Here is a 17358-nt window from a genome sequence, read left to right on the forward strand (position 1 = left end):
ATAAGAAAAATGAGCCCTAGGACCCAATAAAGGTGTAGTTCCATTCTTCAACATGTCATGAGTGATAGAATATAGTTGGGATGGTCAGATATTGCACGAACCTAAGTCAGAATCAGGGTCTAAGTTGGAACAAAAAAATTGCGGCAGTAGTAGAACTAGGTTTTCTAGTGCAACTTTCAAGGGAGTTATTTCAACCTTACAACCCATGTACAAGAGGAATGAATTTAGCATTATAAAGAATCCTAATTAGCCTAAGAATCCTGACAATTTCGGTAGTAGTGGGGAAGGATAAAGAGAGCAGGAGATGGCTGAAACAGGGTTCGAAAAAAATCTTTCTTTCTCCTTCGCTTTTGTCAATTTTCTAGCAAACATGAGCTACACTCCTACACTTGATTCAAAACGGGTATACACCATCTCTAGCATGTGGGGTCCAAAATTGAGTAACAACAACCCCTATGAGTTTCCTCTAGTCTCTTAGAAATTTTGGTAAGTATAAGCTCCCCCACTATGTTCCCTTGAGCTCCTAGAAAATATTTCTAAGTTTGAAGTCCTTTATATTTTACCTCACTCTCAAAGATATTTTTCTAAGTACAGGTTTATCAATGATTTCCCTCTACATTCTTAAAAAAAATTTCAAACATGATTCATGCCCTTACATACGGGCTTTCCATTAAATAACCCAAGTGTTTCCACCCCTCTTTCCATATGAAGAAAAATCAATAAACTTCTCATGATATATATTTTTATAAGTTTTTGCGTATCAATATCAGAAAGATTTTTGAGGATATTGATAAACATAAATTTAACTAACTCAAAACAACTCAAAAGGGCCCAAAAATACTCTTATAGACTCAGCTTACCATGCTCGAGCCTTACATACTGCCAAAAGAGATAAGTCTAGGTTGTTGCCTCGGTCCATGGTAGGCATGTTACCCATCATCCGTAGTGTTAGGCGTGCCTCTCAACACTCTACAAGCTCGATCGTGGTAGCTTTAGCCCAAATGCTAGGTGTGACATGCTCAAACTTTGCTAGGTAAACATGCCAAACACCTCATGGGCTCGAGCTATCATGCCTGAGCCCGACATGTTTATGTAGAGATAGTATGTTTAGGCCTATTTTCCCTCATAACCAGCTTAGACAACTCGCACAAGCCCAACACTCCCTTAGAAATTTATTGTAAGTCCCCGCACGGATCCTTTCATATTTTATATTAATTTAATACATATTATTGAGTAGAATATAACTCAAAATATCATAAGGATAAAATGACTTTTCAATCATTCCTTTATACAAAAGGATAAGACTCATGAGCTATAAATATCTCATGAATTCTTTAAGTTTGAGGTTCACATTCTCCTTATTCTTTATATTTTTAGTACATGTATTTTAAAAGTCGGTCAAACTAAAGTATCATTTTACTTTCTTTCTCTATAAAGATACTTAATTAAACATTTGATAATCCCTATATCTATCAAATGAAACTTTTTACAAGTATCAACAACAAACCACGTTGACTTTATTGGCTAGGAAGAATTGATCTGATTGCTAGAACTAATTGATTATCCAACATATAAGTCTTGTTTCTAAGCTAATTAAATATTTTAAGACATCATCACTTGAGAATTTATAAATCTTTAATTTGGTAAAACAAGTTTATAAATATACTTATTATACCAGGAAAAAAAAGAAATTATGAAGGAAATAATATTAATTACATTATTAGTGTTATAAAATAAAGTCATGAGGAATACTTGTTTAGTGGTATCTAAGTTTTGTTTTTGACAAATTTAATTATTAGAAAATAATATAAATAATAATTACAGTATCATTTAATAGTTTAAGTTTTGGATTAATTTAGTTCTTTAACATGATATCATAATTTTATTAACTAATTAATTACGAGTTCGAATAACATCATTTTTATTATATTTAGTAAAATTAAGCACAATAAATCTATATAAATTTTAATTTCTAAAACCTTATTAATTAAATTATTATGAATTTGAGTCTCATTACTCTCATCCTTTCTATGTGACATTAATTTTTTCGATGTCCTCCTTTATGTGTTGGCTTTATATCCAACGCCAAAATTGGAGCAAGACATACTATGTATATGCGTGATCCTCATGCGATGCCACAACTTCTCAAAATTATAGCCTACCCTGCAAAAAGTAAGGCAGAAAACTCCAACTATTAATTAGGTGATGACATATAATGTTTAATTCCTCAAAGCAATTAGGGCTGTTGTCCCCTAAAAAGAGAAGATTAATATTTCAGCAATCCCATTCTTAGCAGTACGTGGTCGACTGGGCCTGTAATGGAACCCAACAATTACTCTTTGAAGTTATAGTCTAATGAGCACTAAGAAACCTCCAGCATGTGAAAATGTGATGATGATAGTGTACATAAACTGATAAACTTCATGATAAGTTTTTTTGGGCCAAAAGAGAAACAAAAAATCCGACACAATAATCGTACTTTTTAGAGGTTCGGCAATGTTGTTATGGTCATTACAACAACCAAATGTTCCATTATTTAGTACTTTCAGAACATAACTCACTATAGGGATCATCGTTCTTTCTCTCCCTCACAGGTCAATCATGCCATGGACTGCATCTTCGCTTGTTGACTCCGCAACTAAGGTACAATGAAAGGGACCTGAAAGATGTAATGATCATAGGAAGCTAATTGGCCCTACTTTCTTGTATCCTGTAAGAAAAAGAAAAAAGAGAGGGATGGAGAGATTTTGTATGTTATAATTTTCAAGGCTACTACATGTTATAATATTTCTCTCGGGATATAATTAGCAGATTGTTTTCTAGCTATAATTCCTGCAAGACATAATTACAGTACTAATAGCTTGCACATGCTTGCATGGAAAAGTGGAGTAAGGGATCCAAGGTGTGTTTCCATGTTATTTTGCTGAATACAATCAAACATGCTGTGATAATGTTGGTACACCATTTGCTTCCTTAAAAAGGTCTAGATTTTGCTTTGTGGTGGGCGGTGGTGGTCAACCATGTGAAAACCTGGCTTTAAAGTTTGAATAAAAGCACGACAATAGTTTTGCTGGCAAGGCTATCAGACGGATCTCCAGGTCGTTGTTTTATTTTGCTCAACAATTTACATATGATTAGTGGCGTATTTATGATGATATTCCTCATCTTTACCATCACATTATCGCCCTTATAGAAGTTATATTAACAGTTGCAGCAGTTAACTCATTAAAAATCACTCGATCAAAAGTGAAAAGTAGGTAAAGGTTAAAAGACATGGCTTGCTTTTACACCTCTAAACCCGTTCGGCTACGCGGTGCACATATGGTGCTTTTTCATCTGAAATGCAGGTTGCACAGCGTATGTACCGTGTAGCTAAACGGAGCCTAATACAGCGCAACTTAACTCTGCTAAGCCTCAATCCTAAGCCAGTGGCAACTGGCTTCATGTATCCACCTCGTCCATTTAATTTTCTTATGGGGTGAACAACTTTTTTGCAGCTAAGAACAAATGATCGAAACTTCAATGCTTGGAAAAAATGGTATATGAATCAAATAGTTGGTATTGTCCACTCCGTTTTTTGAACACGAACTTATCAGAAAGGGGAAGATTATAACTGATATATTGGACAATTAAATTTCAATATATATAAAGTGGTCGCGACTGAAAATGGAATATCCGAGGTGTGTTTTACACGTTTTTTTTTAGATTAACGTGGGTGTCCGGGCCAGCTTGTGCGCACCACGACTAATTCCATGGGCCCTGAAGTTAACGATCATGTAAGCCTCCAGTAACCATCATATAAGCAACCAAAAACTCAAAACTGAGACTACTAAGAAAGTAAACTTTTTAATCCCAAGTCCTTACACATGTTATTATAAGTGCAAGTTGGCTGACTTTTCTACTTTGGACGTGCAAGGGCAAGGCGGTAGAAAAAAGATAAGACTGCGTCTATGTGTGTGGTTGTCGGCATGACATTTATCAGCTTCAAAGCGATGATACTAAATGGGTTCTGATTTTCTCAGATAGGAAGATAAGAACCAAGTTGTGGCCTCATGTAACTTTCTGTTCGAAAATTAATTAAAAAAAATAGCACTTGTATATGTTTTTGTGTGGGGTTCAATGAGACTTGTGATTTGGATTTTTTGTGCCTTTCTTTTTTGTTTTTTCCCCCCTTTTCTTTTGTTGTAGGAGAAGCTTTTCCCTAAGGCCCAAGGAAACCGATTCTGGGGATCACAAACGGCTTCAATGTGATTCATAATGGGCTGAATTATTTCTGGTAAGTTGAGGACTTGGGCCTAAAAATCAAAGTTCCTCATCAAACCATAGTCCACAGCTACTACTGTGGTTAGCTGCTATCAACAGAAATTATATGAACTTGCAGATGGGCCAGGCTATCTTACAGTTCTCTAGCAAATGGGCAATTCAGAGAGCTCATTCATAATCTTTTTCCACAGATCCTTTATGTGAAGCATCTGCATCGTAGCACCTGTAATCTATTATCAAGTATTGACAGCTTACAGAGACACCATGGGCCCAAATGGTAATTGATTTAATCTATTATCAAGTATTGACAGCTTACAGAGACACCATGGGCCCAAATGGCAATTGATTTTTAGATATATCATTTACATGACTGAGAATGTGAGCCACCAATTTCTGATTCATCCAAGTAAGCGGAAGAGGTAGAGGTAGAGATGCTTGATATCAGATTCTGCACGCCACATGGCAATCAAGTAGCCAATTAGACATTATTTCTCCTATCCTTCAAGATAAGCCCCTGCATACATTAACAAATTTGCAACCCACCTCCATATACCATTCAAACACAGCACAAACGCTTCGGAAGGAAATCTTTTGGCCACAAAAATGGCTTCTGTTTGTGCTTCTTCTGCCATTGCAGCTGTTTCCATCTCTTCTTCCAGGCAAGTCCTCTCTCAAGTCTCAAATCCCATAAAGACCAACTACATTAATGATGCTACAACTATTAGCTTTGTGACATATGCTAAAACTTTTTTAAAGTATGTTAGAAATGATTCAATCCTAGTAAGTTGATCGTGCTCCTTCATTCTAGATTGACTCTTAATTACACTTGAATTTTGAACCATAGTTAGACAAGGAAGGATGCCGAAAAATAACGCTAGTTTTTTTTTTTAAGAAAAAAAAAGTGCTGTGAAGTGAATCACGTTAGAAAATATATTGCAGTTCCCAGAAGACTGGGTTCCTTGTTGGGTCAACAAAGGCTTCTTTTCTTAGTGGGAAGAAATTGAGACTGAAAAGGTACACAACGCCAACTGCAGCTCGATCAGTTACAGTTTGTGTTGCAGCTGACCCTGATAGACCCCTCTGGTTCCCTGGTAGCACCCCTCCTCCATGGCTTGATGGAAGGTCAGTTAAAGACTTGTGCTTTAGCCCCAAACCTCTCCTTCTTTCTTTTCATTCATGAAAACACTCAAGGGCTGCGCTATGCATCCTAAATTTTTGTTTAACTGTTTTCAACTGCAGCCTCCCTGGAGACTTTGGTTTTGATCCTCTAGGTCTTGGTAAGTGAGCTAATTAACCATGAGGTCCTGGCCATTTACTCAATATAACCAATCATGAAATACTTATGCATGTTGTGATTTGTCTGAAACAGGATCTGATCCTGAAACTCTGAGATGGAATGTGCAAGCAGAACTTGTTCACTGCAGATGGGCAATGTTAGGTGCTGCTGGTATTTTCATCCCAGAATTCCTAACAAAGATTGGCATCCTAAACACCCCCTCATGGTACACTGCTGGAGAACTTGAATACTTCACTGACACCACCACACTCTTCATTGTTGAGTTGTTCTTTATTGGCTGGGCTGAAGGGAGGAGATGGGCAGATATTCTCAAGCCAGGGTGTGTTAACACTGATCCTATCTTCCCGAACAACAAGCTCACTGGTACTGATGTTGGTTACCCAGGTGGGCTATGGTTTGACCCACTTGGATGGGGCAGTGGTTCTCCCGAGAAGATCAAGGAATTGAGGACAAAGGAGATCAAGAATGGAAGATTGGCTATGTTGGCTGTGATGGGTGCTTGGTTCCAACACATTTACACCGGCACTGGTCCTATCGACAACCTTTTTGCTCACCTTGCAGATCCTGGTCATGCCACCATTTTTTCTGTAAGTGCACCCCCTAGCACTCTAAACAATAGTAGTAACATGTAAATAATACAGCAAGAACAAGTTCGTTTTAAATTGAGCTGACTGTTACGAATGGTATGTTTCAGGCTTTCACCCCCAAGTGAGAAACACTGGTGAAGACGCTTACCTAATCAAGGAAGGTGCTTGAAATATTTGTATTTGTCGATGCAACCTTTGTATCATCGCTAGAACTTGTAATGTCTCTGATCGTTATGATTTCTCATAGAGTGCTGTTGCTATGTACAAAAACCACCCATTGAACTTAGATGTCACCGATATATTTGAGCTAGTAACAAAAGTTGCCCAGAAACGCAACCATCATGTACCACATGAAACTTCAGAGCTCGTCATCGCCAAGGCTCTCACCCACTGCCCATCCATCAATTTTTCAAATTCTGAGTGGAGGCATGGCATTTAACTCTCCATGTGCCAGTAATTTATTTAATATGAGGAAAGTAGAGCATCAATCCTGGTGAGATAATGTGCAAATTGAAGAGGTGATAATAAATCCATTTAACTCTCCAGTAGAGGGCTTATATCTCTTAGATAATGAGTTTTTTTTTTTTGATAATTTGATCTATTTTTCCTAACTAAAATGGTTAATTTAGTGCCTATGTCTATAAAAAATCTCATTTGATGAATTTTTTTAAAAAAATTAATGTTTAAATAAATATCTTTTTGAAAAAAAATTATCATATGTTAGAAAAAAAACTAAAAATAAATATATCATGAAAAATGGAGATTCAAAATCTACATTTGAAAGATATTCTCATTACTTTTATAGTTCATAAAGCCTTTTTTTTTAAAGGTTACAGTATAAATAAAATATCTCCAATTTATCTAAATAAAATATTTTTAGCTCATTGTATAATAAAATATTTCTAACTCATTATAATCATTAAGTCTAAAATTTTTTAGAGTTTAAAACAAAAAAACATGAATTTAGTGCTTGCTGAGTTCAAAGATAATAAATATAATAACTCAATTCATCCATTTATTTTTAGACACATTAGATGATTAAACCCAGATATAATTGAGTTTGGCAGCTCCAACGTTTAGCAACTCTTATCTTTATTTACTCTTTTAAAAGAGAAGCTCTAGATAAAAACAATTACAAATGAAATTAAATGTTGCGAAAATTAATTACCGAAAACAAAACAGATGCCAAGAAACAGAACACAACATTTAAACGGGTAAATAAAATAAATTATTTGTTTGAGATAGATTTAAATCATTTATTTCTAAAATTATTGTGAAAAAGGCGATGTCTACATTCAAATCTAAGTTTAATCTCCTCTGCTTTGAGTTAAACGAGTAGTGGCAGGCATCTTCATTATATGAAAACTAACTTTTCTTCTTCTTCTTCTTCTTCTTGTTTACTTTCCTTCATTTTACATTCTGTTTAGCAAGAGGCTAATAACAGGTCTCTAACAATGTGAGAGGCAAAGCAGCACTTTCATCCAACCCATCCTATAAAATTCCAATGAGGTCTGGGGTTATTGGCAGCGATCTCTTTATTTCTACTATCATAGTTCTAATTTTCAGCATTTACTTAAGATTAAACTTGTTTGCACCCCATGCATCAAGTAATCAAGTAAATCTTTTATTCAAGTCATTTTTACTGGGTTCGTCAAATAAATCTACTAATCGCAACGGGTATATATAGTAAATAAACGAACAACAAGTAATTAAAGTGTAATAATAAGAAGCTTTCATTCCCAATTATATCATAGTGATTAATTAATTGGTGACAATCACACCCACAAGCACTTTATACCCTCAGAACGTTTTTACTCGTGGAAAGCGCACCAGTTGCCTAACATCCAGTTCATACACGATACACCACAAAAATGGCTGAGTCGTACTCCAGAAATCATAGCACCAAACGACACAGATGGATTTGGTAAAGGCACACTGATCTTCATTCGAAGATTGGTATATATAGACTGGATTTCCTAATATGCAAGAATTCATTGTAAATTCTCAGCCATCTAGAAATAAATCAGAATCCACACACTACTAAGATATTCTCAAACACGCAAAAATTAACCTATGAGATGCCACTTCACAGAAACATTCATACACAGTATAAGCTTTAACAATAGAAACTATATGCCTGATCATAGAGAATCAATACCGAACATCATAAGCAAACAAGAATTCGACTACTTTAAACTTCTCAGTTGTCGATTTTTATAAGAATTTCAGTACTCAATGTATTCATCACTTTCATTGCAAGTTACAACCAACTAATCTTCCATCTCCTCTCCCTCTCTCCATCCAAGTATCTCTTCAACTTGTATTATATTACAATTTAATCTTTTCCAGAGTTTGGGAAAATCCGAAAAAGAAAAGAAGTTTCCATAGAAATATGAGAGAGAGCGAGAAATTAACTAATATTCACTACCATAACAGACCCGAAAACAAATCTTTAAGGCACGAACCGGGTCAAGATGGGCGGTTTGGTGACCGCATAGAGATTTGAACCGGAATAGGCCGACCAGTACCTGTCCCGCCGCAGCTACTACACGCCATGCGACCTGAACCAGAACAAGTCCGGCAACCCACATCTCGGTCTGACCATCGGGAACAAAGACAAGCGACTCGACCCGTGCCGTTGCAAGATAGGCACGTCGGACCAGCCATGGGCTTCTGGCCCATAACCGACTTGACCAGAACCGCCCCGGCTAGCACACTAAGACCCGTTGCCAACTGGGTCAAAACAGTCGGTTCCATTATCCTTCAGAGAACAAAAACTAACAAGACGGGGAGAGAGATACGAGTTGTGCAAGAGAAGATAGAAAGTGAGTTTGATTTCTTGTTTGTTTGGATGGTAAATCTTGGTTTGGTTTTAAGGGAAGGGGTGATAGAAATCTAAACGTAGACGCGTGAGTGTTTGGTGGTGGCTGGGAGTTGTTTTTGTAGTGTAGTGAACAATATTTTATATCATTTTATTTTTTGGTGGGCGACGTTGCTGCTTCTTCTTGTTTGGAGTTGATTTTTTCTTGGTGTGTCAGCTTACGATTACATTATTGCTTTTGCTAGTAGACTTCTCCAGATGGACCACGTCTGCTTTTGCTAGTAGACTTCTCCAGATGGACCACGTCTGCTTTTGCTAGTAGACTTCTCCAGATGGACCACGTCTTCTTTCCTTGTTTGGAGCGTTTCACATTTTACTTGTCACTGCTGTTTGATACCCGGACGGCTGTCCCATCTTTTATCCATGTTCCATGTGTTGATGGCCCTTCATATGCTTTCCTTCCATAACCGTCATATATGTTTATTAGCAAAAAAACTCTCCTTTTTTTTTTGCTCGTTCATTCCTATTTAGAAATGTAGTAAAAATTATTTTTTTAATTTTAAAATTTATTCTTGATATGAATTGAAAGACATAAAAAATAATTAAAAAATTAAAATTCTTTAAGAATGCGGCTGTAGCGAGTGACAAACGGAAGATTTCAACTTTCATAACCGTCATATAAGTTCTCAATAAAAAGTAAAACTACTAAGGTTTCTTATTATTGGTTAATGAAGGCAAACTCTCGACTACTGTATAAAACACTTGTCTAAAAGCTGGATAGTTTATTGTCAAATAATTGGCCGTTACGTACCCACAATTCGCTTCTTTTCAAACCCTAAAGATCTACCGATATTGCATTAGTCAATCATTGCCGAATGTTTTTATATTATATCGAGCGCGTGCTTCCGGCTGACTTGGAATTATTATGCACGTACCTTCCAGGCGAAAACAGCGTGTGTGAGCCAAGCACTGGGAAGATTACAAGAAATTTTCGGCACGAGTCTTATCAGCAGGATTTGACGTTTGAGGAGTTCATTGCTCAAAATTACAGAAATAATGAACAATCTGCCCCAGCTAGAGTTAGATACCATTCCATTGGTGTGTGAAGGTAGCCATTCACACATGGTTACTGGGGACTTGAAGGAGAATACTCTTTACTGATTTGGTAGGGGAGAAGAGTAGCAGATAGAAAAATTAAAACCTCTCTTCTTGAAATCATTCCAATTGAATCTTTAATCAAATCTCGCATTTGAAAGAGAGGGGGAGAGAGAGAGAGAATTTAATACTCTCAAAAAACTTGTCTGATGTTAATGTTGATTCTCGAGGTTCTGATGAACTCTTACAAATCTTTCTCATCACAGAAATGTGATTCAAGGGTTGCGATTTCAGTATTTTCTTTGTTGGAAAAGATCCTAGCTAGGCACGCCTGTAATGATCAGAAATCAAAGCAGGGAATTAATATGCAACAAAATTAAATACGCAGGAACAGAAGTCACTAGAACAGCAGGCTAAGCACAATTATGTCAATTAATTTTTGCAATTGATAATTACCTGGTGTCAAATAGTTTACTATCGCACCTTCTGGCTGAAATTCTTCTCACATGGGCGTTGCAGGAGCAGCCATTTTCTTAGCCAGCTGACAGAGTTCATCAGGGATCTTGTTATGTGGAAGAGATAGTTTGTAGTAACGCTGCACCACACAAAAAAAAAAAAAACACATTTAAATTCATTTCAAGTTATATATAAGAAGCATACCTTCTAAAAGAAATGCGGCGTCAATACATTTCAGGTGTTACAGAAATCATCCTCTAAAAGATGATGATGACAAATAAACTAAAATACAAAAAGGACTAGCTTGGATCTCTAGTCAAGTAAGGTGGCTTGATATGGATTTGAGCAGCAATGTTTAAGTGGTTAAAGACTATCTTCTTACATGCAAATGTGTTCTTAAACTGCGGTAAGTTGACAATACTTTCTGTGCACAAAAAAAGTGGACAATTGTTTTCACCAGAGACTGATTAAACTGAGCTGCTATCTCCAGGCACAAGCTCTCAAAATCCTACGTAAAAGCAAATTAAACTGTTACTTTCAGACATGCTTATGTCTTAAACATTATGCACCTCTTAGTAGGAAATCAGGGAATAGTCTTGATAGCAAGTTTATTACAATCACTTCATGTGAAGTATAAACATTGTTCCAGAAGTCACACCGTACCATGCCGAGGCTGTATATTGAGTGATCAAATTCCAGGGCATTCATAATGCATTGGGACAGGATGGGCGTTGTAACCAGTAAGCAAACGCCTGGGTTGCAATGCCAAAATTAAACCTTACAGAAGCAACAGGGGACTACATAAAATAAAAGGGTCCATGCTTCATACTAATTAAAGCATCTACACTAATTTGTCAGCCAGAAAAAGTCTAATGGACAAGCTCAAACACAAAACTTCCAAATTAAACAGAAAAAGACTGATGGGCAATGCCTAAACCCTAAAGGCATTGCGCTCTGCCTTTTCACTGTAGCATGAAATTGAATGATCAATGAACAAAAATCTCATAATACAAACAACAGATGCATGCTGGTACATGATGGAAGATTACAAAACTAGCATAGGTATAGCAAAAGTGAAAGCACTTACCTTAGACCAGTCAAATTGCAGTCCAAGGGTACTCCACCGCAACTTCCGCAATAAAACAGAAGCTGAAACGGACTTTCATGTCTTTCCTCCTGATGAACTATCTTCCTCACGAACACCACCTATGAGCATCTCCATTGCTGACAACCACTGGGCCTAGAGGTCAAACTATGGGGCGCATTTTCGTCCTCCGCCAGCACTTTCCTCTCTTTCTCCGCAGTAAACAGGTCACTTGGAGGCCCATGGATTGCTTTGTGATTAGTTCTATTGGGAGGCTGCGGGAAACTTATTTAGCTCTTCCTTATCCATTGGCATTACTCATCAACACTCAATGCCCCATGAGTGAAATAAAAACCTGCGAAGTTTTTGCCTTTTCGATTAAACATACTTAAGAAGCCTTGTTTCTCATCGTGGTCCAATCATGATTTAAAAATAAATGAGTTTTTTAATTTTAAATTAATTTTTTTATATTCTTTTATTCTTTTGATATCAAAAATAAAAAAATATTATTTTAATAATTTAAAAAAAAAAATTCCACACTTACACTAGCACTCCCAAACATACCTTAAATCAATCTGAATTAAAAAGAAAAGAAAATATATTTAAATCAACGATTAGCATTTCCAAACAAGCAACTACTTCCATGCATCGACTCATAATTACGCAATTTAAATTTACTTTAGACTAGCTAGCATGGAAAATGCAAGATTGGTACCAGGCCGACTTACCAAGCCGAAGACAGGTTGATCAAAACTTCAATAAAAACGATAATCCAAGGAGGTAGTTAATTTACCGTTTTGACGAAATTGACTTGAAATCTAAAACCTTTGACAAGTCTACTTGCTTGGGTTGCTTCTTCCTGAGGAGAAAAAAAATAGAATTCGATATTAGCTCGATTAATTAAACGCAGAATTAACAAAGCACGTTTTTCATCAATTTTTTGTTCACATATTAAAAAATTTATGTTAACTACTTATTTTATCAATTTAATCGTATAATTTTAATAAATTAAATATCACATGTCACCTAACGAATAACAATGAAATTTAAAGAAGAGAGCAATGCCATAATGTAAAGTTATTATAGAATTATCTATACATTCTCAAACAGGATAGATTTACACATATAGGATAAATTAAGTAATTTATCATATATTTTTATCAAAAAAATATTAGATTAAAAAAAATTTACAAGTATAAATTTTCTAGAATACAAGCACATCTCAGTGAAGATACGTTGAGTCTCGTGCTAGACAGATTCAACCACAATTAAGCTTAACAGTGTATTAAATTGTTGCGCATACTGGACCAAAAGCAAACACAAATAAAACACAAACAACAGATTTACGTGGTTCCCCAAAATCGGGTACGTCCACGGAGGCAGCAGATTGTATATTATTGGAGGAATGATACAAACACTCAACTCAATCCAGTACAATCCCACTTAACCGGGTGTTTCACTCTTACACTCGGTGTTTCTCTCAAATCTGTATTTTTTTCACTCTCACAGTTGCACTCACCACACTTTCACCCTTTTGCTCTCACCACAATTTCACTACTCTTATTACATTTCTCTCTCTTTATCTCTATTTATAGGAGAGCCTTGGCAACTTGGTTGAGGGTGGTTGAGGGTGGTTGATGGTGGTTGAATGGTGGTTGGAAGTGGTTGATGGTGGTTGTTAAAGGAGAGGGTGGTTGATGGTGGTTGAGAAAAAATGTTGACAATTTGCTACAAATCTCCACCTTGGCAAGATTTTTCCATCCAATCTTTGTGATCAATCAATGCTGCCTCTAATGCGCCATATGGCGCTGCACCCTGAAGGTGCTCAACACCGAGAGATGTTGACCAAGTCCAAACAATGTTGGAACTTGATCCCTGAGACACATTTTGTGAGCATGTCAGCTGGATTATCTGCGGTACCAATCTTCTGTAGCAGAATATCTCCTTCATCCACAATTTCTCGAACAAAATGAAATCGAACATCGATGTGCTTGGTGCGGGAATGATGAACCTGATTCTTTGCAAGACAAATAGCACTTTGACTATCACAATGGACATTCACGTGCTCTTGAACAATTCCCAAATCTTCAATCAACCCATGTAACCATATAGCTTCCTTGAAAGCTTCTGTTACTGCCATGTACTCTGCCTCAGTTGTTGACAAAGCTACTGTTGATTGTAAAGTTGACCTCCAACTTACAGGCCCTTTAGCAAGTGTAAACACATAGCCTGTTGTGGAACGACGCTTGTCTAAGTCACCAGCATAGTCCGAATCCACATAACCAACTAAATTTTGTTTGAGTCTATCATCCCTCTCAAACTTCAAACCAATATCAGTTGTGCCATGAATGTACCGTAGAATCCACTTAACTGCCTGCCAATGACCCTTTCCCGGATCATGCATATACCTGCTCACCATACTGACTGCATGTGAAATATCTGGTCTCGTGCAAACCATTGCATACATTAATGCACCAACTGCATTTGCATACGGAATTTGAACCATATGCTTGCGCTCTTCCTCTGTGCGTGGAGACATTGAAGCACTTAGCTTAAAATGAGAAGCTAAAGGTGTACTTACAGGCTTGGTCTTACCATCTACCCCAAATCTCTTTAGAATTTTCTTCAAGTATTGGGTCTGTGTCAAACAGATTGTGCCTTTTCTTCTGTCTCTCTGAATCTCCATGCCAAGAATCTTCTTAGCTTCTCCAAGGTCCTTCATTTCAAACTCAGTTCTCAGTTGAGCTTTCAGTCTATCAATCTCCACTTTGCTCTTTGATGCAATCAACATATCATCCACATATAAGAGCAAATAGATGAAAGAACCATCAAGAAGTTTGCGAAAATATACACAATGATCAAACTGACTCCGTGTGTATCCATGTTCTATCATGAACTTGTCAAATCGCTTATACCACTGGCGAGGAGATTGTTTCAATCCATACAATGACTTCTTCAGTTTACAAGCCCAATTCTCTTTCCCAGTGACTTTGAAACCATCTGGCTGAGACATGTAAATTTCCTCTTCCAAATCTCCATATAGGAAGGCAGTTTTCACATCAAGTTGGGCTAACTCCAAATCAAACTGTGCAACCAAGGCTAGCAGAATACGAATTGATGAATGCTTAACAACTGGGGAGAATACCTCATTATAATCTATCCCCTCCTTCTGAGCATAGCCTTTTGCTACCAATCTTGCTTTGAAACGGATGTTGTCTTTTCCTGGATTACCTTCCTTCTTAGCATATACCCACTTGCAACCAATTGTCTTCTTTTCCTTAGGGAGTTGTACCAAATCCCAAGTCTGATTCTTGTGGAGAGATTTCATCTCTTCATCCATTGCCTCTTTCCATTTTGCACTTTCTACACTCTGTACTGCCTCTTTGTAGGTGCAGGGGATTCCATCATCAATCACCGGAAGTGCATAAGCCACCATGTTACAATACCGAGCGGGTTTCTTGATAACTCTTTTCGGTTTACTCGTTGCAATGGATTCTTGTTGTGTGGTTGCTGAAGTTGTTGCATCCTCTTCATCTGAACTTTCATCTGAATCTCCTTCAGTAGAGATTGTCTGAACAGTCTTTATAGGAATGACTGAAGTCTCCAACTCCACCTGTTGTGCATCACCAGACTGTTTTTCCTTCTCCTGTGATTTCTCTTGTTGTAACATGCCAGACTCATCAAAAGTGACATCTCTACTCAAAATCACTTTCTTTGATTCAGAACACCAGAGTCTGTAACCTTTTACTCCTCCACTAAAGCCCAAAAATATAGCTTTCTTGGCTCTAGGATCTAGCTTGGACTCAGTAACATGATAATATGCTGAGCAACCAAATATACGCATAGAGTCATAATCATTTGCAGGAGAGCCTGACCATACCTCTAAAGGGGTTCTTCCATTTAATGCTGCTGAAGGTAACCGGTTAACAATATGACGAGCATAGCTTAATGCCTCGCCCAGAACACTTTGCTTAGTCCTGAATGTGATAGCATACATCGGACTTTCTCTACCAATGTGCGATTCATGCGTTCTGCTACTCCATTTTGTTGTGGTGTTTTACACACAGTAAAATGTCGTTTGATCCCTTCATCCTGGCAAACTTTAAAGAAAGGATCTGAAGTGTACTCACCACCATTATCTGACCGAAGAGTCTTAACTCTCCTTCCCGTTTGAGTCTCCACCATTTTCTTCCATTTCAGAAAGATATCAAGGACCTCATCCTTGTGTTTCATCATGTACACCCATACTCGTCTTGAGAAATCATCAATAAAAGTAACAAACCAACGATTACCTCCAAGAGATTCATTCTTTGAAGGTCCCCATACGTCTGTGTGAACATAATCAAGAATCCCTTTTGTATTGTGTACCGCAGTGCCAAACTTGACTCTTGTCTGTTTTCCAAGAACACAATGCTCACAGAACCCATGCTTCCCAGTCTTGGCGCCTTTTAATAGACCTTGTTTGACCAATCCTTGCAAAGCCTTTTCACCAGCATGCCCTAAACGCATGTGCCAAAGTCTGGAATTATCTGCTTCATCATCTTCTATGCTTTTGGAAACAGCTGCTGTACCGGTAACAGTAGATCCATCCAGGAAATATAAGTTTCCTTTCCTCGTGCCTCTTAAGACAACTAATGCACCACGGATTGCTCTCAGGACTCCACCATGCATGATAATCTTATAACCATTGGATTCTAGGACTCCAAGTGAGAAGAGATTTTTCTTCAGGTCAGGTACATACCGTACCTCTGTCAGTGTCTTGACTACCCCATTATGCATCTTCAGATGGATAGTCCCAATCCCTTTGATCTCACAAACATCATCATTACCCATCAACACAACTCCTCCATCGAACTCCTCGAGTCTCGAGAATAAGTGCTTGTTAGGGCACATGTGATAGGAACATGCAGAATCAAGAATCCATTCACCAGAATGGTTTTCTGGTGATGAGACCATGAATGCAGAGTCTCGTTCATCCTCATCTCGTGCAACGTTCACAGTTGGTTCATCTTTTTCCTTATTGCCCTTGATCGGACAATCTTTCTTCCAGTGCCCCTTTTTATGACAAAAGGCACACTCATCCTTTGCAAGATATCGTCTGTTTGATGATTCTCCTCTGGATTTTGAGCGAGATCTCCCTCGCCCTCGAAATCTTCTAGGGTTTGTTCTGCCTCTAACTGTCAATGCTTCTGACGTTGACTCTTTGTGAACAATCTGATCCTTCTTCCGGTACTCATTGTTCACCAAAGCATTGGACACATCAATGAATTTAATCTTTTCTTTACCATACAGTAAAGTGGTGACGAGATGTTCATATGTGTCAGGCAGTGAATTCAATAACAGCAGAGCTTTATCTTCATCATCAATTTCCACATCTAAATTCTTCAAATCAGCTATCATTTTATTGAAATCATTCAGATGCTCATTCATAGAAGTACCTTTCTTGTGCTGAAAGCGGAAGATCCTTTTCTTCAAGTAGAGACGATTCTCTATACTCTTCTTCATAAACTTGTCCTCCAGTGCTTGCCATAATTCCTTTGCAGAGTTTTGTTCTGAAAAGGCGTACTTCTGATCCTTTACAAGACAAAGTCGGATGGAACTGCAAGCTAACCGATTTATCCTTTCCCAGCTTTTATCATCCAAATCCTCCGGTTTATCTTCTAGAGTGAAATCCAAATTCATTTGGACAAGCATATCCATGACTTCACATTTCCACATGCCAAAATTACCCTTCCCATCAAACTTCTCCACCTCA

General features: G+C 37.5%; 2 protein-coding genes and 1 long non-coding RNA gene across 3 annotated transcripts; 1 reads left to right on the top strand and 2 right to left on the bottom strand.

Annotated features, from left to right (window-relative positions):
* The first annotated feature begins 4789 nt into the window (after positions 1 to 4789).
* LOC105109202 (chlorophyll a-b binding protein 7, chloroplastic) lies at positions 4790 to 6496 on the top strand. The gene is made up of 5 exons (XM_011003821.1): positions 4790 to 4922; positions 5203 to 5385; positions 5503 to 5540; positions 5633 to 6147; positions 6255 to 6496. The coding sequence occupies exons 1-5, from the start codon at positions 4867 to 4869 to the stop codon at positions 6270 to 6272; spliced, it is 810 nt and encodes a 269-aa protein (XP_011002123.1). The 5' UTR covers positions 4790 to 4866; the 3' UTR covers positions 6273 to 6496.
* Positions 6497 to 8332: 1836 nt separating this feature from the next.
* LOC105109203 (uncharacterized) lies at positions 8333 to 8994 on the bottom strand. Its single transcript, XM_011003822.1, has one exon. The coding sequence runs from the start codon at positions 8902 to 8904 to the stop codon at positions 8617 to 8619; it is 288 nt and encodes a 95-aa protein (XP_011002124.1). The 5' UTR covers positions 8905 to 8994; the 3' UTR covers positions 8333 to 8616.
* A 1525-nt stretch (positions 8995 to 10519) lies between these two features.
* Positions 10520 to 11783, bottom strand: LOC105109204 (uncharacterized). The gene is made up of 2 exons (XR_839193.1): positions 11607 to 11783; positions 10520 to 10658 (listed from the first exon to the last, which is right to left on the bottom strand). It is a non-coding gene; the product is annotated as an uncharacterized LOC105109204 (long non-coding RNA).
* Between the last annotated feature and the right edge of the window lie 5575 nt (positions 11784 to 17358).

The sequence above is a fragment of the Populus euphratica genome, unplaced genomic scaffold (genome assembly GCF_000495115.2).
Source record: "Populus euphratica unplaced genomic scaffold, PopEup_1.0 scaffold210.1, whole genome shotgun sequence".
Taxonomy (NCBI): Eukaryota; Viridiplantae; Streptophyta; class Magnoliopsida; order Malpighiales; family Salicaceae; genus Populus; species Populus euphratica.